This window comes from Podarcis muralis, chromosome Z (assembly GCF_964188315.1).
Source record: "Podarcis muralis chromosome Z, rPodMur119.hap1.1, whole genome shotgun sequence".
NCBI lineage: Eukaryota > Metazoa > Chordata > Lepidosauria > Squamata > Lacertidae > Podarcis > Podarcis muralis.
The window spans coordinates 35,062,561-35,088,141 of NC_135673.1; the positions used below are offsets into that span (position 1 = coordinate 35,062,561).

The window sequence follows — 25,581 nt, forward strand, 5'->3', positions numbered from 1 at the left end:
TGTTTTTTCAAATTCTGTAGCTTTCAAGGGTGATGTACCATTATTCAAATTTACCAAATCTGCTCAGTTGTAGGAGCCACCAGCATATAATAATGGTTTCAATGGAAGAAGCATTCCCAGCATGAATAAGTGAAGACTTTAAAACTCAACAAACTTTGAAAGGAATACTGAAGCACATGTTTCCAATAACTCATAATAATCAAATTTGATCAATTTATTTTAGAAAACATGTTGAACTGGATGGTAGCTAATACATGCACAGTATCTTGAAAAGTGTTAATCCCTTTTCAATATGCTTATTTCTCTAGTACAGCAGATTTTTCAAATGCTTTATTCAAGATAAAGATGAATTAATAGAGAAGACTGCTGCCAGAAATATAGAGAGAAATAAAAAGACTGAGTTTGTGGCAAAATAGCCTATGGCATGATAAATTACCTCTAGAAAATTTGCCATAGTACATGAACCTTTTTCAGATTATGTGTAACATTCTAGCAGTCAAATATATTGATCCCAAAAAAACAGTATCTCTAAAAGATTTGTAGGTAGAACTTCTACAGAAGAGAGTTAAACTGATTGACTTAGCAAACTTTAACCACTCCTCTCCCTGCAAAAAAAAACCCCACAAACACATACCCCCAACATAGAATATTAACCTAGTGAAATCAGAATGCAGTAGATGAATGGTTTTACGCTGCTCTTTTTCAAGAAGTCCCCTAAATAAACTACTGTTGAACCTGCCCTTTCAACCTCCCTATGGGCTTATAGGGAATGATTCCATATAGCTAACACAGTACATGTGGTTGGCACAGCAAGGCAGCCAATAGGAGACAAGTTAAAACTTCTTTGTTCAAAATGCAAAACTATCCTCCCTGGCCCTTCAGCATAGGAATAGCTCGAATTCCTCCATTTGATCAAAACTGACCAAGAAAAACAGAGTTTTTCCACCTGCTTATTAGACAAATTCAAACTGTGATGTGGGTCTGTTGCCAGGTCCATTACATTTTGATCACAGTCAACCATGTCAGCGCTAGTCAGGAGAAATAGGCTACTTCATCCAGGGAGAAACCGGGGGGTTGGTCTGGGTGTTGCATCAGTATGCAGATGATACCCAGCTCTACCTCTCTTTTAAATCAGAACCAGTGAGGGCAGTGAATGTCCTGCGTGAGTTTCTGAAGGTGGTTAGAGGATGGATGGCAGCTACCGGACTGAGGTTGAATCCTGACAAGACAGAGGTACTGTTTTGGGGGGACAGGGGGTGGGCTGGTGTGTAGGACTCTCTGGTCCTGAATGGGATAGCTGTGCCCCTGAAGGACTAGGTGCACAGTCTGGGAATCATTCTGGACTCACAGCTGTCCATGGAGGGGCACGTCAATTCTGAGACCCTACCAGAGTGGTGCATGCTCTGGTTATCTCCTACTTGGACTACTGCAATGTGCTCTATGTGGGGCTACCTTGAAGGTTATTTGGAAACTACAACTAATCCAGAATGTGACAGCTAGACTAGTGACTGGGAGTGGCCACCAGGACCACATAACACCTGTCCTTAAAGACCTACATTAGCTCCCAGTAAGTTTCCAACACAATTCAAAGTGTTGGTGACCTTTAAAGCCCTAAATGGCCTTGGTCCAGTATACCTGAAGAAGCGTTTCCACCCCCATCATTCAGCTCCAAGGGCCTTCTGGCATTTCCCTCACTGTGAGAAGTGAGGTTGCAGGGAACCAGGCAGAGGGCCTTCTCGGTGGTGGCGCCTGCCCTGTGAAATGCCCTCCCATAGGTTGTAAAGGAAATAAACAACTAACTGACTTCAGATGTCTAGAAGACATCTGAAGGCAACCCTGTATCAGGAAATTTTAAATGTCTAGTGTTTTACCATTTTTATGTGCTGTAAGCTGCGCAAAGTGGTTGGGGAAACCCAGTCAGTTGGGCAGGGTGTTGTTGTTGTTGTTGCTGCTGCTGCTGCTACTGCTGCTGTTGTTCAGCCCAGGACCTCAATACCTCAAGGACCACTTCTCCTCATATGAACTGACTCAGACTCTGTGATCATCATCTAAGGCCCTTCTTTATGTGCCTCCTCCAGAGAATGGCAACACAAGAATGAGCCTTTTCTGTGATGGCTCCCTGTTTGTGGAATGCATTTTCTAGGGAGGCTTGCCTGGCGCCTTCATTACATATCTTTAGGCACCAGGCAAAAACATTTCTCTAAAACTAGGCCTTTGGCTGTTTAAACATTCTATGGCCTTTTAAATGTGTTTGTGGGAGGGGGTTATTAGCTTTGCTTTATTTTTGTTTGTATTATGCATTTTGTGTTGTAAATTTTATTTTTTTTTATGTTGTGAACTGGCTGAGATCTTTGGGTGTAGAGCGGTATAGAAATGTAATAAATAAATAAATAATACATAAATGAAGTTCAGATAAATAGTTCAAATTTGCCCAGGCATGGTTAATTTGCTAAATTTCAATTACAGTGGCACCTCAGGTTAAGTACTTAATTCGTTCCGAAGGTCCGTTCTTAACGTGAAGCACCACTTTAGCTAATGGGGCCTCCTGATGCCGCCATGCGATTTCTGTTCTCATCCTGAAGCAAAGTTCTTAACCTGAGGTAGTATTTCTGGGTTAGCGGAGTCTGTAACCCTGAAGCGTATGTAACCTGAGGTACCACTGTATATCTATCTCCCACTTAAGATCCCAGGGCACATTACAACAATGCAGAAATACAATATGAAAAACTATTAAAACAATTTAAAATTAAAAAGAAACAGGTTGTAAGTGTCTATTAATTATGGGATCTCAGATTATAGAAAGAAAAACGTGTTCAGTGCCAGAAATTTTCCTTGTACCTACCTTTTTGGAAAATTCTGAAGCTTTTTGCTCACTTTCTTCCACTTTTGCTTTGTCCACGCAGCAATCTAAGAAAATTAAACCAAAAAGACCAATGCAAAATCCACTTTACAAGGCAAATATGCAGATGAGGTATACTGAATGAACACTGTTTCTGAGCACAACAAACATTTTCAAAAATTTAACATTTCTTGATTCAATAAAGTTTAAAAAATTCATATTTTTAATTACAAATTCAACTTTGTAGCAATGTGATGCTAACTGGACAGCACTAGTTCCTCATCGGCTGAGCAGAAAATTGCTTTATAAGAGATTTTTCTACCTAAAAAGTTTATGATCCAAAGTTCTGACATTTAACAAAACATAATAGCCACTGAAGCATTCCTGTTCTCTATGAATGATACCCATTTTTATCCAGGAGCACTTTTAACAACTTGTATATGCCTATCATTACTCATATTTGAATCTTTCTATTCAGTTTGCTAACTAGTCAAACATGCATTGGGGGGGGGGGCGGACAAGCTCACACATTTTGGAAGAAGACTAAAGCTACAGCATGGTACAATAGAGCCCACTGTAGTCACTGCTAGCTGCTCCAATGCATGTGCATCTATTTCTGGTTTCACCTAACCAATAACACTGAATCAAGAGAATTTTGATATGCACATGGAACATTTGTAATAATAGAGCGAACAGAAGGCCTCCATATAGAAATACTGTGTGTGGCATAGATTCCACTAATTAAAAATCTAGAGCATAATCCACATAAAAAAATTAACCCCCTTTTATACATACATACATTTCAATAGAAGACTTATACATTCAACTCTCTACCAGAGGAAGAACAGAACTTAAAATGGCTTAACTTTGGTTGAAACACGCCTATACTACATAAATGGTGATCTTGGGGTGGGGGGAGAGAATCCTTAAACAATAATTACTAAAATAGTGTAACATTATGATGCTCACATACCTACAAGGTGAGTGAAATCTACATCCAACCTTCCTCTACACTTGAAGTCAGGATCCATACCACTACAGTGCAATACTATCTGTGAAACGCATTCTTCTATTATCTTGTAATATTGAGGTCTGGTCACCAAAAAAACACAAAAATGTATTGATTTTAATAACCAAGGCACTTTTAAAAATAAAGAAGAAACATTTTAGTCTACTTAATAACTGATGGGAGCTAGTCCATTTTCATACATAACAACTGAAGGGTTGCTGTTCTGTTTATGGTGGTATAATCCTGCAAATGTGCAAAAATTTTGCGTGCAGAGGATTTATCTAGGTTCAATATGCTATTTACCACTTCTCTGCTTGGTACAATTCCACAAAGTATACACGAAGCTATTACTGGAGATGGGAGACGCCAATCAAACCTTCCTGTCTGCTCCTCATGCCAAGAGGGAAGACTGGATGGCAATATAGAAGGAATAATCAGATGTCCTAATTCCCTAACAAATCCTCCATGTATGGGAGCTGTGGAACTACATCATTTTTCTAGGTCTGTAAACTATACGTAAATAAAGCTTTTCCATACCTCATCCCCTTCCCAAAGAGCCTCACTTTTGTCCAGTACATTGTATGCACTTGTACATACAAATAACGAGTAGTGTGACACTCTGTTATGTGAAAACCAAATTTTAAACTGAAATTCAAAAATTGCTGACTTACTGGACATAAAAATCACTGCTGACTTACCGAACATAATAATCATTCCTGATTAGTAGAAAATGTTGTAAAATAGATAGGAAGTAGTTTTCAGATGCTGTTTCTCTCAGCATGTTATACAATAGGTGGTAGACCTCATTCACATCAGTACAAGGATTGTCAAGGAAATACCAAAATTGTTCTACAGAAAAACGCACCCATAAATTAACACTGCATTCTTGAAGATTAGGCCTAAAGAGCCCTTAAAATTTCTTCTGTGTGCAAGGCAGCACACAAGCCTTTCTGCACACCTAAAGTATCTATTTAGATCCCAAAATAACTATTCATGTAATGAATTACTATTCTTAATATTCCTCTTCATGGAATTTTGATTTTCTGCTACTCACAAACATGAAGCGTATAATTCACTATTAAATATAGAAGTACAGTCGTACCTTGGTTTTCGAACAGCTTAGTTCATGAACCAACTTGTAACTCAAACACCGCAAACCCAGAAGTAGGTGTTCCGGTTTGCAAACTTTGTCTTGGAAGCCGAATGTCCAGCACGGCATCTGAGGATTCCGATTGGCTGCAGGATGCTCTTGCAGTCAGTCAGAAGCAGCGCCTTCGTTTCTGAATGTTTTGGAAGTGAAACAGACTTCCAGAACGCATTCTATTCGAAAACCAAGATACGGCTTTATTCAAACTAACACTATGTACTGTTCCAAAACTTCAGCCTTCTTTGAAATCAAGATTTGATTGATGCTTGTTTGATTCCCCTCTGTCCTATCTAGTTGAGATGCTGCTCTTCTGATAAGTTATTGGGTTCCTTGAGAAGCCAGTATCTCTGTGTAACGATTTTTATGCCACTAATATCTTCAGTGCTTAGAAACATAGAATCAGTGCAAATACAATATATTACATAGTTTTATTTATTTAAATTATAAATAAAGAATATAAATTATTTATTTCTATTATTTATCTACGCAGACATCAGGGTGGGGTCTTAAAACAACCAACCAAAACTAATAATATGTAATAAAATGTGTCATCAAAACAACAAAAAAGAAGATAAAACTGAGTAATTATTGAAAATTATCCAAAAATATATAAATTATATATATAAATTATATATAAATAATATATAAACCTGGTAAGAAAATTCTCACTTTTTCATTATATGATTAACACAGACTGACAAACCTGACCGTAAAGCGAAATTAAGCATTTCTATTACCAAGGAAGTAAGAATTGTTTTCTGAATTTTGAACTAAAGTTTTAGAAAAGTTACACTGTTAGGAAATCAGAGACATATTATTACACTTAGCACTTTCCAGCATTAAGCTACTGGTCTGCTATAAACATAAACTTAGCCTCCCCTGCCCATGCACCTCCACTACTCCAATCTGGTGCAGTTACAATGACTTTAGAAGCTTTGCAGTATCATCCAAATCTAGAGGAACTGTAATTAATCTTAACTATACTTTGTGAAACAAGCCAACTTTCAACCAAAGTTTATGAAGTTTACTTGCTTCCACTAGCCAATATATTTTGACTACAGTTAACAGGACAAGCTGCCAAACCTCCAAAACTGGAAAGGAAATGGGCAGGCAAGTAGGAAGGGGTTGCAGGACTGGGAACCATAAATTAGGAAGCCAAGAAGGCACAGGCTGAAAGGGATGAAATCTGTGAGAAAGGAGATGACAGAAGCATTAGGTGTAATCCTTGGTAAAGTGGTCACAAGAAACAAAAGCCAAATTAAGTGTCACCTTTGCTTTTTGAGCTCCTCTTCTACTTGTGTTTAACTACAGAAGCTGGTTATCATCAGAGAAGGGAATATATGTGCCTCTTTTAAACTTACTTTCCCCTCCGATGTTTAAAGTTATGTCTTACAATACAATCATGTGCATGTTTAATTGGTTTTAATTATTTTAAAATATGTTTTAGCTGTTTCTATTTTAGTTGCAAGCTGCTGTCAGAGAAAAAGGTGGGAAATAAATAAATAAATAAATAATATCCAGCCTTTCCCAAATGGATGTCCTTCAGATTATTATTATTTTACTACAACTCCAATCAGTTCCACTTAGCACAGCCATATTGGCTAGAGCTGACTGGAGTTGTGGTCCAAACATCTGGTAGGCTCCCAGTTGGGGAATGCTATCCTAGATCATGCAAGGTAATTCCACTAGTTGTGACTACAACTGTTACTGCAGCATTGTGACCTGAGAACCCTAAGGAGACAATGGGGTCAAGAAGAAATACTGGGGATACTAAATTTCACATACTGATTTCCATTAGTTGGCCAATTCTCTCGCATCTAATTCTCCTTATATTTTATTTCCAGACATTCAACGTATACTCTTCAATATAGGAGCTATATAGACTAGGAGCTATATATATAGACTAGGAGCTATAGACTCCTAGTCTATAGCTTCTCAACTATCTGTTTAAATAAGGTGCACTTTCTGTGAATCAAGGGGAAAGTTCCAAAAATTGTACGTATGTCTTATTGACTTATTATTAGTGCCAACTGGTCTATGCCCAGTTTGAAATAACATGCCAGCACATATTCTCCACTCCTCATGCATGCCCCTAGTAATTAGATTATAATACCTAGCACTACTGCAAAAGGCTACTTTCTGCAAGCATTCATTTCTAATAAAATTGTACAGTCCTTTAAAAGGATATTCCATTTCCACTTTGATGTCACTGAGGCGGTGGGCCAACTCAATTAAGTCTTCTTCTTTGTTTTCATCAAACACTTTCAACTGAATATCCAGTTCTTCATTCTCCTTCTCTTTTAGATCCTATTATTCCATGAAATAAATTGAATAGTTTATCATAAAACTTATCTTAATGGCATACTTTTCAACTCTTCTATACCTACAGTACAACCAAGCATAACCACGCAGTTGAAGGTCATATGTTGAGTTTACAACCACCGAATGTTCTTCTCATCCTCTGTATATTTAAGTAAGAAATATGTTTCGCCACAGTATGATACATACAGACTTAGGACTATTGGTTGCTGATACATGTACATTATACACCATAGACAAAGCAAAAGTGTAACAGAAATTTTCACCTTATTATTTACTTTATAGGCATACAAACATCAAAAACTTTCTAGATCAAATAAAAACTTGATCCAGTACAGCAGCTGAAAAATACCTTGAAGGAGTCATGCAGCTATGACACAAATTGCTTGCAACACTGACTGCATTTGAATGAAGCACATGGATATATTCAAGCACAACAGTCCCAAGTATGGCTTATTGAGAATTCTGCTTAAATTGCTGCTCCTACTCTGCCACTACATGAATGCCTATTCCATGTAATGTGCTCATTAAGGAACTGGTTTTGCTCATGCATTCTCCATGAACAGTCATAAACTAAAATACTAAGTGAAAGTGTTACCTTCAGTTGCATAATCACAGTAGACTGGCATCTTTATTTTGTAGTCATGTTGCACTATTAATGCTTGTCCACATTAACCTCAAAGTCTCAATTTGAACAATTCTAATTCAAATGAGGTTACAATGGTGCATATCTGTCTAGAATACGGAGCTCTTTCAATGAGTTTTTTTATTATTATAGTCTGTCAGACCTTATGTAAAAAGGTGTTGATGGTATTTAAATTTCTGAATTTTGAGAGTGGTCTGGCTGTGACAAATTCATTTCTCAAGACTACCTATGGCGAGTATCTGTCCTTGGGTGGCACTCTCTGTTGGAAATGTATTTCATTCCCAGTTGTAGGTCCTACAAGGTGAAACTCTTCCACCTAAGGAGTGTATGTATATGATCATATCCTATTACCTTACATCAGAACAATCACTCTGCCTTCATAGACTATGAAGACATATGAAAGGATAGACATTATATCTATCATACTGAGTATAAAGCATACTGGCTGAAGAGTACTATGTTCTAAGCAGCTTTGACTATACAGTGGAGCTGTATTCCTCCCTTCCTTTAAATGCTAAGTATGAACAATTATTGGCTCTTAATACTATGAATCTGGTTTAGTAGTTGATTTCTACCAGTTTTTGTTTGATTTAAAATACTTCTAACAAATTGCAATGTATGTATCATTACAACATACTTCTGGTGAACTTTAAACCTCACAGTATGACTATTTTGCTTTCTGCATTCTGCATAGTACTCCTGTTTTTATATAAAACAATTTTTTGCCTAGGTTCCTACTTGTGTTTAAAGACTAGAGTAATTATTAATTTGTAACACAGTAAAAACAGCATGCATCAAAGTTGTTGTTGTTGTTTTAAAAGAAAAAAAGAAAAATCCAAACTTTTACAGCATGCCACACTAGAGATTGTTGGGATTAATATATCACCTTGAAGTTCTTTTACTATGATCCCTTTTATCTCGCAGATTTCAAAAGACATTCGATAATCACAAGTGAGGACATTCAAAGACGATAATAGGAGAAGTAAGATGACCAGGTGTGGCGCCTACAACAAAAATGTCAGCAATGTGGAGCCCACAGTTAGCCACATAGAACAGAACTCACTGTATAGAGGAATGATGACTATCCCATGTTCATACCAGAAGTATCAAGTAGGCAGAGACCTGTAAGTCATTGAACCATGCAACACTAAAAACATATCTTGTTTTTAAGTAATAATATGGAGATGTATAAATGCAAAGAAGATGCAAAGAAAGTCAAACTTTTCCCATGCATTATGCATAAATAATAAAACCTCTTGCAGGCAAAATGAAAGCATTACTTTGATGCAAACAATAGCAAACAAAAAGAAAGCATTATATAATAATCATGTTATTTAAGAAATCAGTATGGTGCTTTTACTCACAAGAAAGCCTGCTGGATCTTGGTCTGCAATGCATTATGAAGGGGCTGAGAAACATTATCAGAAATACTAACTTTTTCTTTCTAGATTTCTAACCATCCACAATCTACTTAACTTTGAAATAGTCCTGCTGACAAATAAAGCTTAGCTGAGAGTTATCCTGAATTTAAGCTCAATGAAAAGGTTCACGATAATTATCCAACACCTAGAACTGAATGAAGAATTATCCCTCTATATCAGCTACTATTTGATCCAGGCCACTATTTCAATGAAGCAGAGAAACTTAGTTCAATCTTAAGAGGCCTTAAGTTTTGAAACACACTTAAAATATTAATAAACCTATTTTAATTTACTCCAAATGTTATTTTCACTAAAAACCTAATAATATTAACTTGAAGGCTACATACAAATAAGAAGACTTGAATTTGTAGAATAAAAGGTTTAATTAAGGGTGAACATCTGCCAGTCAGGATGTTCCACTATAAACCTGTCTGTGCAAAAGTTGTTCCTAAGAACCATTCCTTAATTGATCAGACCTACTAACACCCTGCTTTATTAAATGAGTAAGCAACTGATTATCTGCATTAATCTATCACCTTCACTTTACACATCTATATTCCCTCATTAAAATGTGGATCCTTAACTGCACATTCAAATTAAAGTCTAAATTATGCCAAAGGTTAGGACATAATTATGACTGCAGACGGAATTTCAAATAACCTAATAAAAATATGAATCTAGACACCAACAGAAAATAATTTTGCCTTATATGCCTTATAAGATCCATCGGAACCTGGCTGTAACGTATTTTGTGCTATTAAATTTTCAAGTTTTGTTGGCAAACACGAAACAAAAGCAAGCCTTTAGTTAGATGTATTTTAATAAACATTTTTTTCTGCCAGTCAACAACTATTTTAAATTTTCAATAATAAAATATGATTATTTTTCTAACTACCTCTCTTATATTTATGCGTTAGTCAGGAAAAAGGATACCGTATTTGTCGCCCCATAGGGCGCACCGGCCCATAGGACGCACTTAGTTTTTTGGGGGGGAAATAAAGAAAAAAATTATCCCCCCCCCCCCGGTGCGGGGCTGGGGCGGGGGAAGCCCGAGCTTCCCCCGACCCCAGCCCCCAGAACAGGCTGCTATCCGCAAGCCATGGGAGAGCTGCGCAACTTCGCGTAGCTCTCCCACAGCTAGCGGAGAGCTGCGCGAAGCCCGAAGCCTGGGGCGTGCTGAGCGCAGCACACCCCAATCTTCTGGGTGCAGGCAAGCTCTCCGCTATCCGTGGGAGAGCTGCACAACTTCGCGCAGCTCTCCCATGGCTAGCGGAGAGCTTCCTGAAGCCTGGAGAGCGAGAGGGGTCGGTCTCCAGGCTTCAGCGAAAGCCTGCATTCGCCCCATTGGATGCACACACATTTCCCCTTCATTTTTGGAGGGGAAAAAGTGCGTCCCATAGGGCGAAAAATACGGTAACTTCAATTGAAATACACCATTTTGTTTCCAGTTCCAATTTGTTAAAAAGGTAAAGGGACCCCTGACCATTAGGTCCAGTCGTGACCGACTCTGGGGTTGTGACCAAGCAACGGGACCGACTCTGGGGTTGTGACCAAGCAACGGGAGCTCACCACGTCGCAGGGATTCAAACCGCTGACCTTCTGATCGGCAAGTCCTAGGCTCTGTGGTTTAACCCACAGCGCCACCTGCGTCCAATTTGTTATACCTATACTAATTTTTTTAAAGGGACGCAGGTGGCATTGTGGTCTAAACCACTGAACCTAGGGCTTGCCTATTGGAAGGTTGGCATTTCGAATCCCCGCGACAGAGTGAGCTCCCGTTGTTTGGTCCCAGCTCCTGCCAACCTAGCAGTTTGAAAGCACGTCAAAGTGCAAGTAGATAAATAGGTACTGTTCCGGTGGGAAGGTAAACGGTGTTTCCGTGCGCTGCTTTGGTTTCGCAGAAGCAGCTTAGTCATGCTGGCCACATGACCCGGAAAAACTATCTGCGGACAAACGTCGGCTCCCTCGGCCAGTAAAGCAAGATGAGCGCCGCAACCCCATAGTCGTTCGCAACTGGACTTAAGTATCAGGCGTCCTTTACCTTTACCTTTACCTTAAAACAAATGTTATATACATACCTATACGTGTGTGTGTGTGTGTGTGTGTGTGTGTGTGTGTGTGTGTATATATATATATATATATATATATATATATATATATATATATTAAAGTGGTATCTGCTAGAGTCCCAACTACCTGAGCAAGCATGGAGTGGTATTTAATCCTAGTCCTACTCAGAGTAGACGCACTGAACTTAATGGGCATGACTAAATTAGGTTCATTAATTTTAGTGAGTCTACTCTGAGTAGGACTTAGTTAAATACCACCTACACTGACTCCCTCTTTTGAATGGGACAAGTAGCACTGTAAACTGAGACTACAACCAGACAAGCAAAGGAAAAGACAGTTTTTATAGAGCATTTCAATGGAGCATATGCATGTCACACAACAGTATGATATGATTACAGTTAAGTGCACAGCCCATCGACATAATTTATATAAACAATAAGCAGAAGTAGAGAAGAATGTAAAGACTAAAGGAAAACGTGCTAGCATATTCTGATTCCAAACTTCTAGGGGAATGTCTCACCATTATGTAGCCAAAATCGCTTGGAGAACCATAATGCTTGTAGAATACATAAAGAATCCCAGGCCCTTCTTTATGCAACCCCTTCCCTGAGAGGTTAGGAGAATGGCAACACAAGAACGGACCTTTTCTGTGGTGGCTCCATGTTTGTGGAATGCTCTCCTCAAAGGGACTCATCTAGCACAGGCATCCCCAACCTGTGGCCCTCCAGATGTTTTGCCCTACAACTCCCATGATCCCTAGCTAGTAGGACCAGTGGTCAGGGATGATGGGAATTGTAGTCTCAAAACATCTGGAGGGCCGAATGTTGGGGGTGCCTAATCTGGCACCATCATTACATGTCTTTAGACACCAGGCAAAAACAGTCCAAGCTTTTGGACATTAAATAATTGGTGTGAGGGTGGGTGGGTGTTATTACGCTTACTTAATTATTATGCTATCTATTATTTTGCTTCTTATTATGTTTTTATTATTGTGCTCTGTAAAATGTGTTAATGTTGCACATTGCCCTGGGATCTTTTGATAAAGGGCAGCATATAAAATGAATTAATGGTGGTGGTGGTGATATCTTGGGGGCGGGATGATTGGGGGAGAGACCCAAACAGCTTAGTGCAGGGGGTCTGCAACCTTTAAGACAAAAAAAGCCACTTGGACCCGTTTCCGAAGGGAAAAAAACTGGGAGCCGCAAAACTCGTCATTATAAAAATAACTTTTTTGTCACTTTTTTATTATTTCTTTGTTTGACCCCTCAGAATTACTCCTCCTCATAGAAATAAACGTTAAATTAACAAGTTACCTTTTTTTGTGTGTGTGTTCTTCAATCCCCTTCAAAACAGTGACCAGCGTACATGCCCCTTACAATGTAGCGGGCGGGCGGGAAGGTGACATCGGGACGGTGCGTGACTAACGCACGCACCGCCCCCATGTAACGTCACAGCCAGTACAGCGCCCGCCACAGTGGGGAGTGTCGGGGCGCACAATGCGCCTCCTTCCCTCGCTAGTATCCGACCCGGAGCCACAGCAAAGGTGTAAAAGAGCCACATGCGGCTCCGGAGCCGCGGGTTGCTGACCCCTGGCTTAGTGAGAACTAAGCATGCTCAGTGAACACAGAATGCTAATTGGTCAGGGTGAGGGAAACGGAAAGCCAGTGTGGGTAGAAAGAAAGACAGAATGTAGTATCCAGGAAGAGGACTGATTGGCTGGAAGCCTGGACAGGAACACTCTACATATTTTGTTTAGAGTCCTTTTATTTTAAAACAGAGAATTAAGAAAAAATATAGAGTAATGTCACACCCAGAAGGCAACACTTGCAGTTTAGAACCCACAAGTTTTGAAAGAATATAGTAACCATAATTTATGTAACGGCTTATGTCTTCTTTCAAAAATTCTCTAAGCAAGCACAATTTATAGAAAATAAGGTGTGATCACCTCACAAAACTATTTTGTTTTCCCCGAGTTCAACCTATGGTCTATATAAACAATCCTTAGGGGAAGTCAGACTCATTAAATAGAATTAATCTAATTCTTCTTTGGCAGTGAAATAATTCCAGAGAATTGAGGTCATAATATTTTAAAATGCTAAGGTTTCTAAGAAAACAGGTGATAAAGTTGCAGTTCTCCCCACTGAACCATATTATAGTTGCAGCATTTGCTTGATGAAATACCAAGTGTCCGATAAGAGAGTGTTGGGGAAAATTATAGCCACGTGTTAAAATGCAAAAGGCTGATGCTGCAAGGAGCACTTACCCAAGAAAGTTATTGTCACTTCTGCTATTTATACAGTATAGGGGTGTCCCTGAACAACCCATCTAAAACTATTATGGAAGTGCACTTTCAGCAACCCATTTGTTTTTGTAGCTAAATAAATTCAGCTTTCCTTGGAAAACGTAGAACCAATAATTAGATATAAGTGTTGTTCAGCTGTATACTGGGCTTTTAGAAAAAAGAACATAACTGAAAGTATATCTTGATTTTATACTAATGGAATAAATTTAGCACAACAGCAAGCTAAACAGAGAATATGTTACATGTTTTTTTCAACTGAGGTTGATATTCAGTGTTACTTTAGTAGAACCAAACGCTTGTGTTCAGCCAGTCAGATTTTTGCTCTCATTTCCCTAGACTAACATATCACAAACTGCATTGGAAGCTACCCAGGATTCCAAAAGCTGTTTTCTGTGTGCCATAGGTGCAGAGGGCTACTGTTTGAGATCTTTTAAATCCTGGTCTAAGAGTCATAACTCTTATTACTTGTTTATAGGAGCTGTTTATAATAGAAAATTACAAGAGCATAGTTTTCTATTCTATATACACTTAAATTGACTAATAAGAAAAGAAGTTCTACTATCATGGCATAAGGAAGATGAAATGGATACAGTGGTGCCCCGCAAGACGAATGCCTCGCAAGACGAAAAACTCGCTAGACGAAAGGGTTTTCCGTTTTTTGAGTCGTTCCGCAAGACGAATTTCCCTATGGGCTTGCTTCACAAGACGAAACGTCTTGCGAGTTCTTGCGAGTTTGTTTCCTTTTTCTTAAAGCCGCTAAGCCGTTAATAGCCGCTAAGCCGCTAATAGCCGCTAAGCCACTAATAGCCGTGCTTCGCAAGACGAAAAAAACGCAAGACGAAGAGACTCGCGGAACGGATTAATTTCGTCTTGCGAGGCACCACTGTATTGGAATTTTTATTACAAACTTCTAGGAGATTTTAAGAGCTTGCACAGGAGTCAATATAACTTCAGTTCACACAAATAGATCCAATACGGCTATCAAGTATAGGGTATGATTTGGGGAACATAAGCTGTGCCACTAACAAACTATACCCAGATTAGCTTTAGACTTGCATTACCACAACAAACCATGCCTTCTTTTATCATTTTGTGATTTCCCTTCTATATGGGCTTCAAGAAACTTTTCTCCATCACAGCTTGTTTAGAATTCAGAATCACAATCAAATATTGTTCTTGGCAACTATGATGGCATTCTATCAACTTAATTCTGGGTTATATTCAGTGCTCATGCAATGAGATTTCACCTTCATTCACTTTGTCCATGCAGCCCTCTGTGAAGCATCAAAATCAAAATAGAGAGTTGGGTCACCACGTGCCACCATATATCTTTAACTTACTGGCAGTAGTGCCTTTGCATTAGTAAATCAGTGTGCAAACAATTCACTCCCTTTATCTGTGCTCCAGCTGTTCCTGGTAAATAACACATTCTTTATTTACCAGATTCTTTTAGGGGACCTAGCAGCTATCATTCTCAATGTCTGCCTTACCTTCTTCCTCTTAAAAAATTCTGAGAGTATTTTTTAGAAAAATAGTATGTATTTTAAATATACTGTAAAATGCTAACTGGTAGGAGGGTGGCCTCCTTGAGGCTCCAGGAGAAAGACTTTCCAGCCTCTTCCCATCTCCTTATGCTGTGGTGACCCTTCCGGTGGAAGCCAAACAGGAGGAAGAGAAGTTGTGCCAAGCACAGCCCCGTCTTCAACACCACCAACCCACCCCAGTCTGGATCCTCAGGTTGTCTTCCCATGCCGCTTCCCCAGGCAATCCCTGGGTCTCTAGAGTTGAGTTTTTAATCTGCGCTTAATCCATGAAGGATGAAACAAGGGAGCAAAGACGAGCTGGCTGGAAAAAATATGAGGAGGGGGAAGCTTCCTCTTCCCGGTTTCCCACTGCCTCTCTCCCAATGTCCAGGCAGTACTAAATCAAGTAAGAAAAGCAAACAAGAAAAAAGTGGAGAGGTAGGGTACAAAAATTGCCCAGAACTTCCCAGCTGGCTGTGCCTCCCTTTCAGCATTTGGCAAAACTCATCTCTGTGATTTCCCTACACACCCTCTCTTCAAGCATTGGACCTTATGGATGCCACCATCTTAGCACGGCAGCAGGTTCAAACATGGACCATAGGAACGGTGGCAACAGCCCCATCAGGAAGGCAGGGCTGCTGCACTTTTAATTTGAGCACTACAGAAAGAAATCCAACAGGTGAAACTCTCATGACCAGGAGTTATGAACAGGGACGTTTGTGAGGGCGTTTAGAGAGGGAGTTTGAGGAGGAAAAGCCCACAATGCTGTCTCATGCTGTGTGTGGAACCAAGAGACATGGGCATTGAGGGGGCTGCTGCAGTAACCTGTGCCATGATTGTCTTCAGCCTGAGAACATGCAAAACTACACCTGCAGCAAGTGCAAGCTGGTTGCCTTGCTGGAAGAGAAGGTACAGCAACTTGAGGTCCACCCAGTGCTACTTTTCTAGAAAGAGGTGCTGGAACTCACCACGAACACATCCCTTGTTCTCTTAGAATGGCAATGTAGCCCACTTGAGAGGGGCTGGAGCCCACCTGAGAGGTGCCGGGACTGAGTTCCTATGAGTTCCCACCGGAAAAAAGCCCTGGGTCCACCTATCCACACTGGGCAAGATGTGGAGCGCACCTAAAGAAGTGGGAGGCACCTAAAGAAACCAGTGCAGCTGCATAAAAAGTGCATATATACAGTGGTACCTCGGGTAAAGTACTTAATTCGTTCCGGAGGTCCATTCTTAACCTGAAACTGTTCTTAACCCTGAAGCACCACTTTAGCTAATGGGGCCTCCTGCTGCTGCTGCACTGCCTGAAGCAAAGTTCATAACCCAAGGTAATATTACTGGGTTAGCGGAATCTGTAACCTGAAGCGTATGTAACCCGAGGTACCACTTTAATATGTAGAAGACAGGGGAAATCACAAACTAAGAGTGTACAACACTTTCAGGGAGAGGCTGAGGCAGGTCAAAGCACAGAGTGAACTCAGGCTTGCAAGAGAGGTTAAAAGGAATTTTAAAAGTTTCTTCAGCTATGTTCAAAGCAAGAGGAAGGCAAGCAAGTAGTAAGTCCTCCACATGGAAAACTGCTATTGGGTGACAGAGAAAAGGCAGAACTGCTCAACATCTACTTTACCTCTGTCTTCACTTAAAAGGTAAGTGATGCCTAACCTGGTGATGACAGAATAAACAATGCAAGAAAGGAAAAGCCCAACATAGGGAAAGAGGTGGTACTTTAAATGAATTCAAATCTCCAGGACCTGATAACCTGCACCCAAGGCTACTAAAGGAGTTAGCGGATGGAATCTCAGAGCCTTTGTCTATAATCTTTGAGAATTAGTGGAGAAACTGTGAGATCCCCACTAGAGGTGGGCAAATGTCTCCATCTTCAAAAAGGTGGGAAAGAAGACACAGTTAACTACTGACCAGTGAGCTTGACACTGATACCAGGAAAGGTCCTAGAACACATAATTCTACAGTCTGTCTGTGAGCACTTAGAAAAGGATGCTGTGATTACTAAGACCAAACATGGATCTCTCAAAAACAAGTCACGCCTGACTAAACTCATTTCTTTCTTTCTTTCTTTCTTTCTCTCTCTCTCTCTCTCTCTCTCTCTCTCTCTCTCATAGTGTTACAAGTTTGATGGATCAGGGGAATGCTGTGGATATAGTGTATCTTGATTTCTGTAAGGCTTTTGACAAAGTTCTCCATCTTGTGGAGAAGCTGGTAAAATGTGGGCTAGACGAAGTAACTATTTTGTAAATGGTTGACTGACCAAACTCAACACTAATGGTTCCTCGTCATCCTGGAAAAGAGTGACAAGTGGGGTACTGCAGGGTTCTGTCCTGGGCCCGTTGTTGCTCAATGGAGTAATAAACAACTTGGATGAAAGTACTGAGGGGATGCTCATAAAATTTGCAAATGACACCAAACTGGGTGGGGGTAGTTAATGTCACAGAAGACAGAATCAGGATTCAAGATGACCTTAACGTAGTAGAAAACTAGGCCAAAACTAGCAAAACGAATTTCAGTAGGGACAAATGTACGGTTCTACACTTAGGCAGGAAGAACTAGCAGCACAAATATAAGATGTGGAACACCTGGCTTGCCAGTAATACATGTAAAAAGGATCTAGGGGTCCTGGTGGACCACAATCTTAACATGAGTCAACAGTGTCATGCAGCAGCAAAAAAAAGTAAATGCTATTCTAGGCTGCATCAAAAGAAGTATAGTCTTCCAAACAAGGAAAGTATAGTCCCTTTCTATTCTGCCTTGGTCACAACACACCTGGAGTACTGTATCCAGTTCTGGGTACCACAATTTAAGAAAGTTAGTGACAAGCTGGAACATGTACAGAGGAGGGTGACCAAGATGATAAAGTGCCTGGAAACCAAGCCTTATTAGGAGTTGTTGAGTGGTACATTTAGCCTGGAAAAGAAGAAACTGAGAGGAGATATGACAGCAATCTTAAAATATATCAAGGGTTGTCACATGGAAGATTGACCATGTTAGTCTTCTCCTGCTCTGGAGGCCAGGACCTGAACAAATGGCTTCAAAAGGAAGGAGATTCCAACTAAACAGGAAAACTTTCTGACAGTGCTGTTTGAGAGAGGAACAGTATTCTTTGGGAGGGGAAGGACTCTCCTTCCTTAGAGATTTTAAGCAGAGGTTGGATGACTATCTGCCATGTATGCTTTAGCTGAAATTCCAACATTGTCGGGGGTTGCAGGGGGCTGGACTAGATGCCCTTGGGCCCTATCCAACTCTTCAATTCTATTGTTCTATTATTCTAATGATATGCTCAATATACTTGTATTGTTTAGTTACAGACGGCACCTTTTTCTTGCAATTAACAGCAAACACAAGATGGAAGTTTATTGTTATCTGTCATAATTGCAAAATTATGATAAATAATGAGTTAATAATTGCAAAATGCTTTGTTATCATTATCTTGCTCTTCTTGTAAGTCATTTGAAGATGGGGAGTTGATCCTTAAATACTGCAATTCTAGATAGCAAAGTCTATCATGCAAAGGTGGATTTAAAACCTAAATCCCCATGTCTGTTTTACTTATCCAATATACAGTATATACTAAAAACAGATAAATTCCTAGATGAACAGGATAACTAACCATGCTGTCGCATTTTGCTCCCATTTCACTATGATTACAAATTATAAATAACCATTAAAGTCATACTTGGTTGCAGCATGAAAAACTTGTGTATGATTTATCATCATAAGGCAAGCAGTCATGGTATTCAGTGCATTAGTAGTACCTCTGCAAATAACTTACTGGCAATATTTTCTTTAGTCCACAGCGCAGGAATTCATTTCTCAAGTGTATCCTAAAATCAAGATCTTCAGGGGAAGTGACAAGGGCATTTATGAACTGCATGCAGGCTGCCTGTAATTAAAAATTATGGTAAAAGCAGCATATTAGATTCAGCCTTCTCAATGCACACAAGCAATAAACATAGTAGGGGGGGAAACGTTCTTAAATAAGAAAATGTACATTCTAACTAAAAACTTATTTTATGGAGCAACACAGTAATATACTTTACAATAAAACTATATTGCCAATAATGCATCCCACTTAGACTGACCTCCATGAAGTATGTGTCAAAAGCTGTGCATTATAATTAAATGCTGGTGTTTGAGTTAGATATCACACTGTAGATGGTGGAACTTATTATTAAGAGATATTATTAGGGCAGTGCGGCCCTTTTCATAACAAGTGGGCCACAAGAGTAATTCGACACAGAACAATGCCTTGTCATGAACATGGGAAGGCAGAGCAAGGCCAAAATTTGGCGCACACGCGCATACACACATCCTTGCAGCCTTCACACTGCCTTCCCAAAGGCAAGTAAATGAGGTGCTAGGCTTTGGGAAGGATTGCAAGGATCTGGCAAGGTAATAGAGTCCTCCCAGCTTATTTACAAAGCTGGGAAACTGCAAACGAGACTTTGAGAAGGTGGCAGGAGGACTGGAGGACCCTGTCAGAGCCTCACACTTCTTTCCCAAAACCCAGCACTTCAGGATGGCAGTGTGAGGGCTGCAGGGCAGATGGTTGTTAAATGTTGCCAAGGGCTGCTCAAGAAGGTCTCAAGGACCACAGGCAGACCTCAGGCCACATTTTGGACCACCATGTATTAGAGAGTACCAAGTTTAGCTAAAAAATTAAAAGCAAGTATTATTTGGGGAAAGCTACTGGCCAGTATTTTCTAAGAGGAAGCGAATGCAGCCTCATTTTTCACCATTTAGTTTTTTAGCAGCACTGCAAGTTATACATGAAATCTGTGCCCAGAGATACCAGAAGAGTGTAACTTTTCTATACAGACTGCTGCAAGCTGGTGAAATCTTCCAGTACCATACATGCATACAATGCTGTCATTGTACTTGCCTGAATGATCCTTGTTATGTTACGACTGTGACATGACTGAACAAGCCAAAGTACATGTCCAATCGAAAATTAATAGAGAGAAAAGGTGCCATCTGCTGTGATTGTTTTTGCCAGAAGAAATTCTGGCTTAATTGCTTGTATTAATACTGGTAAAGTGAACATTTCAGTCAGAAACGAGTTAATGAGTCTTGCAGTTGTACCTTCAGTCAAGGAGTTTGGATGAGAGAGATCATAAAACTTGCAAAAGCCTTTAAAGTGGATTCACTGTGACACCAGTATAACTGAATGCATCAGAATGGCAGTACACGTAATGCTATAAATATATGGGTTGATCTTAATATGTGATGTAAAGTTATATATTCTTGATCACCGGGAGTTTCCCCTTTTCTTTTATCTAGCTCTTACACTGGGCCCCATAACAGAAGGTCTAAAGGGCAAAATGACAATAACTTTTAAGTGTCCCCTTTAAAAAAGGAGAAGAGAACCTAGATTATTTAGACTACTGCAATGCGTTCTATATGGGGCTACCTTTGAAAGTGACTTGGAAACTACAACTAATCCAGAATGTGGTAGCAAGGCTGGTGACTGGGAGTAGCCACCGGGACCATGTAACACTGGTCCTAAAGGATCTTCACTGGCTCCAAGCACAATTCAAAGTGTTGGTGCTGACCTTTACAAAAGCCCTACACCACCTCAGCCCAGTATACCTGAAGGAGCGTGTCTACCCCCATAGTTCAGTCCAGACACTGAGATCTTCCTCCAAGGGTCTTCTGGTGGTTCCCTCACTGAGAGAAGCAAAGTTACAGGGAACCAGGCAGAGGGCCTTCTTGGCAGTGGCGCCTGCCCTTCAGATGTGAAGGAAATAAAAAACTACATAACTTTTAGAAGATATCTGAAGGCAGCCCTGTATTGGTAAGTTTTTAATGTTTGATGTTTTACTATGTTTTATATGTGCTGTAAGCCACCCAGAGTGGCTGGGGAAACCCAGCCAGATGGGCGGGGTATAAATAGTAAAATTGTTGTTGGGGAAACCCAGCCAGATGGGCGGGGTATAAATAGTAAAGTTGTTGTTGTTCTTCTTGTTGTTGTAGTTGTTGTAGTTGTTGTTGTTAGACTATAAGGTACAGAAACTTTTCAAGGAAATTTTGCTGTTCCACAAATAAGGATAGTTAGCAGCAGTTTGAATAAGCATTCTGCCCTTGCAAGGAGTTACAGTGATTAATTGTGGTACTCTTGTCTGCAAGCAGCATAAAGTTTTAAATAAAAGTGCAGGAAACATTCTCAACTACACTTTGGTAGGAGTAAAAATTGATGTAATGCAAATCTAGACATGTCCAAAAACACTAAATTAAAGGTTTTTCAGGGAGGGGGAATACAGATAAGGCCATGCTTATTTTAGTCCGTTTTAACAAACATCAGACTAAGCAGACATCTAGGCTGGCACTGGAATCATACACATCTCCATGACATTTTTATACATCACTTTTATATGCCTGGACATTTTATATCACCTAGGACCAAGTAATAAAAAGAATTTTGCTTTACATTGCTCAGTGTTACAGAAAAGAAACTTGGCAATTACACTATAACATAGCTTGCATTCATCAAAGAAAAGGGGATGCTATTGCAGCATAACCTTGACCTTTTATGGAACATAATCTTTCCTTTTGGTTCTTTCTACCACTCAAAGTTTTCATATTGTCATGTCAAGATCACAAAAATAATTTTTGTCTTATGGCCTTAACCTTATAGGGCAGAAGTCATGAACTCAATCGTTATCTCATTCACAAGTTGGTATTCCAGGACTTGATTTTACCTTTCTTGTGATGCAGAGCTAATATACAATATGTGAGGGGAAACCCTCACAGTAAACTGAGTACCAGTAACCAGCCATCTGAGTACTGTATATTCACACCTAAAAATACAATAACCTACACCACTGACATACAAATGGAAAAACCTTTCTATTATGTAGATCAGTTATGTAGACCACAACTTAAGGGACTTTGTGAGTGCGTGGCCTCCACACACACATTTGTGCACACAATTCATCTCTTGAATGCAGAAGGATTCACTCACAATTCACAACATGGAAACACTGTCCATGTAATAGAAACATGTAGCCCCATGTGTATGGCTCACATGCAGCAAAAACATAGGAAGCCGCCTTACCCTGAGTCAGACCATCTAGCTCAATACTGTCTACACTGACTGGCAGCAGCTCTCCAGAGTTTCAGACAGGGAACGTGCTCAGTCCTACCCAGAAAAGCCAAGGACTGAACTAGGGACTTTCTGCATGCAGAACAGATGCTTTATTGCTTAGCTACAGCCCTTTCCCCAAGCAACAATTGAAAACTTTTGTGACTGGGAGATAACCTGCTGACTGGTTGGATTCTGCCTAGAAGCAGAAGACACTTGAACTAGGGCAGAACTAAACAAGAGTCAGGGAGAAGGAAGGCATATCGTTGTGTGTGGAGACCATGCAAGTATTTATTTTCCCATGCTACAGCCAATGAAACTATTTTCATGTAGAATAAAGGGCCATGTTTTTCATAAACAGAGACGTTAAAACTATTGGGCACTTAATTTCAAACACTTTCTCAAAAAAAATTATTAACACTGCATTAAAGGAAAGTTGTCTAATTTCAAATGTCTAAAATATACATGAAACTGTGGATTAAAGAATCTTGAAGCAAATATTTATTTGGGTGCCAAACCTTTAGCCCTCCAAAAAAGCTATGTCATAACTATATTCTTCAGCAGCCACTTGTTACACAATTTTTTTTTTACAAATCATTTAAATAGTCTAAACTAAGGTAATAGTTATGGTTGTAAACCAAGGAATCCCACCTGTAACTGCAAAGCTTCATGATTCTCAAGCCCCTCCACAATGTTTGAGAACCGCTCTCCATTATTTCTCTCAGCAGCAATTGTTATGGCTCCCAAAATTTTGTCCAGACTGAAACAGAAATTTGTTATTTTAAGAATAAGCATTATAAGGCATTCATGTACTTTATCTCTTAGAATCTAATAGGCTACTCATTAACATATTTCTTTTTCTTAATAGGATTTTGTATTTTTTTTTCAAAGTATGTGTATACAAACACAAAACTTAAACCAAGACATTATGGTTTGAATCTGGAGGTAAGTGAAGGAAGTTCACAGATAGAAAATTTTCACATTCTTTCCTCCCACATCAGTCAAATGCATCCCATTAAAAGGCTCTCTGGAAGGCTGCAGTGCCTTGCTGAACAATGTGCAGGGTGGGTGCTGGGGAAAGGGACAGTTGCTCAAACTGAGGTGGAGGTTCTCCAAAAAGGCTTCTCAGGGGACTCAGGTGGAAGAAAGGGATAGATAAGTTAAGGAAGTTCACAGAAGGAAACTATCTTAGGATTGAAGGCTATAATATTACCCTTCTCCATATTACGATATGCAGTATTATGTGTTTAGAGGCAGGCAGGTCAGTTTTAAAAATTTATCCAACATAAGGATTCATGGTTTGTTTTTTATGTCTGAAAACACACATACACACACACACTTCTTGCAACATACTTCTATTATGGAATGCTGATCTTAATTCTTTATTCTTTATTTTTATTCATTGTATTCCTATCCAACCTTTCCTCTGCAATGAGCTCAAGGTGGCATCCATGATTCTTCTCAATCATTTAATCCAACAATTACGCAGTGTGGTGGTTTAGACTGAGAGGCATTGATAGTCCCAAGTTCACCCAGTGAGCTTCTTGGCTACGTGGGGATTTGAACCCTGGTTTCCAAAATCCACGTCCAACACACTAAACACTACACCCCACTGGCCCATGGTGCAAGAAAGTCACCACCCCTCTACTTCTCCTGTGACAATTCTACTCAGTTCCACCCAGTCTTTCTTTCTTTGCACTAAAAAAAGCATGCATTATGACACTGTCGGCAATGCAGGTCGTGCCTCAAACCAAAATTCACAGGAAAGTGTGAAAAGAAAACATGAGAAGAGCCCTGCTAGATCAAACCAAAGGCTTATCAAATGAAGCACCCTGTTTCCCACAGTGCCAACCAGATGCCTAAAGGAAGCCCAGAAGCAAGTCATGAGAGTAACAGTCCTCTCCAGCAATTATTCCCCGGCATGCTGCTTCTGATCATGAAGGCAGCAAATAGCCATCAATACTACTGGACATTAATAACCTTATTCTCTATTCAAAGCGGGATGCTGCTGCTGTCAAGAGTAGGGATCATGAAGTCTCTTGGGCCATAAAATAGAAAGGCAAAATGGGTTGGGTGGACATACAGAAGATCTTGGATATAAAACACTGAATTTAAATTGACCAAAATCTAAGTGTATGATGTTACTTACACATTTTCTTCTCCAACAATACAAATGGCAGAAAGTATTTTTACTGTTTCAGTCATCATATTTGGTTGCTTTGGATCAATTGCTCTGGCAAGTAAAAGAAGGCTTCTTTCATCTCCTAGGATTCTTTGCAATCCATACTATAAAAAATAAAAATTGGAATAGTTATATCCAAAATAATTCCCCTCTATACACACATGCTAATCAAATTACAGTTTCCACAACTTGAAATAAATTATTATAATATCAAAACATCTGTGAATGATAGCCTTCTAAATCCACTTTGGGGGCAAACCCCCTCCCCTCTGTCCAGTAAATGATGTGCCAATGAGGTTTTCAAGCTTTACTACTGTTTGTGGCAGATTAGCTCCAATTCCAGAGGTGAGGATTTGGAAGAATCCTATCTGATCTCTGCTGGGTCTTACTTTATCTATGCTAATCAGCGGAAGCAATGAGAGAATCCAGTTTAAAAAACAACGCTACCTGATGGGATTGCTACTTGAGGCTACCAGTTTAAATGTTAAAACTTCCTTGCTAAATTGCTTGCATTTCTAATTAAAAAGGTAAAGGTTGAATCTCATCTGACTGAATATCCTTTGTTAAAGCTCAATGTGTTTGACTGGTTGAGCTGGTGCATCAGAATGCAAGCTATACTTAGTTCAATGGAGCTTATTCCCAGATATGAATGCATAGGTTTGCAATCATACTACAAAAATGTTTAGTCTTTAAGGCAGGGGTTGGCAAGGTTTACCTTGCCTGGGCCGGTTCACTCCAGCGGAGATCCCTCCGTGGGCTGGACCGCACGCATGTGTGAGCACGCGCACCCGTGATTTCCGGCATCTGCATCTGCGCAGACACCATTTCTGGTGCCGCGGAAGCGAGTCCCCGCACAGCACTGTGCCAGTTTAGCACAGTGCGTGGGGACTCGCCAAGCGGGCGGCTCGGGGGCCGGTTAAACGACCCCCATGGGCCACTTGTGGCCCATGGGCCTTAGGTTGCTGCCCCCTGCTTTAAGGCCACAGGACTCCTTCTAGAGAAAAACTGGTAATTCCACCTTCAATTTAGAAGG

At 39.9% G+C, this 25,581-nt stretch overlaps 1 protein-coding gene across 7 annotated transcripts in view; it reads right to left on the bottom strand.

The window, feature by feature from the left end:
* Positions 1 to 25,581, bottom strand: part of DIAPH2 (diaphanous related formin 2) — a 348,598-nt gene that overhangs the window by 259,301 nt on the left and 63,716 nt on the right. For all 7 annotated transcript variants that reach the window (XM_077922409.1, XM_077922408.1, XM_077922407.1 and 4 more), the window contains 7 exons: positions 24,516 to 24,652; positions 23,018 to 23,126; positions 19,058 to 19,168; positions 7,184 to 7,302; positions 4,547 to 4,663; positions 3,813 to 3,931; positions 2,843 to 2,907 (listed from right to left, as the gene is read on the bottom strand). In XM_077922409.1, the coding sequence (XP_077778535.1) occupies positions 2,843 to 2,907; positions 3,813 to 3,931; positions 4,547 to 4,663; positions 7,184 to 7,302; positions 19,058 to 19,168; positions 23,018 to 23,126; positions 24,516 to 24,652 (777 nt within the window). The remainder of the gene's footprint in view (positions 1 to 2,842; positions 2,908 to 3,812; positions 3,932 to 4,546; positions 4,664 to 7,183; positions 7,303 to 19,057; positions 19,169 to 23,017; positions 23,127 to 24,515; positions 24,653 to 25,581) is intronic.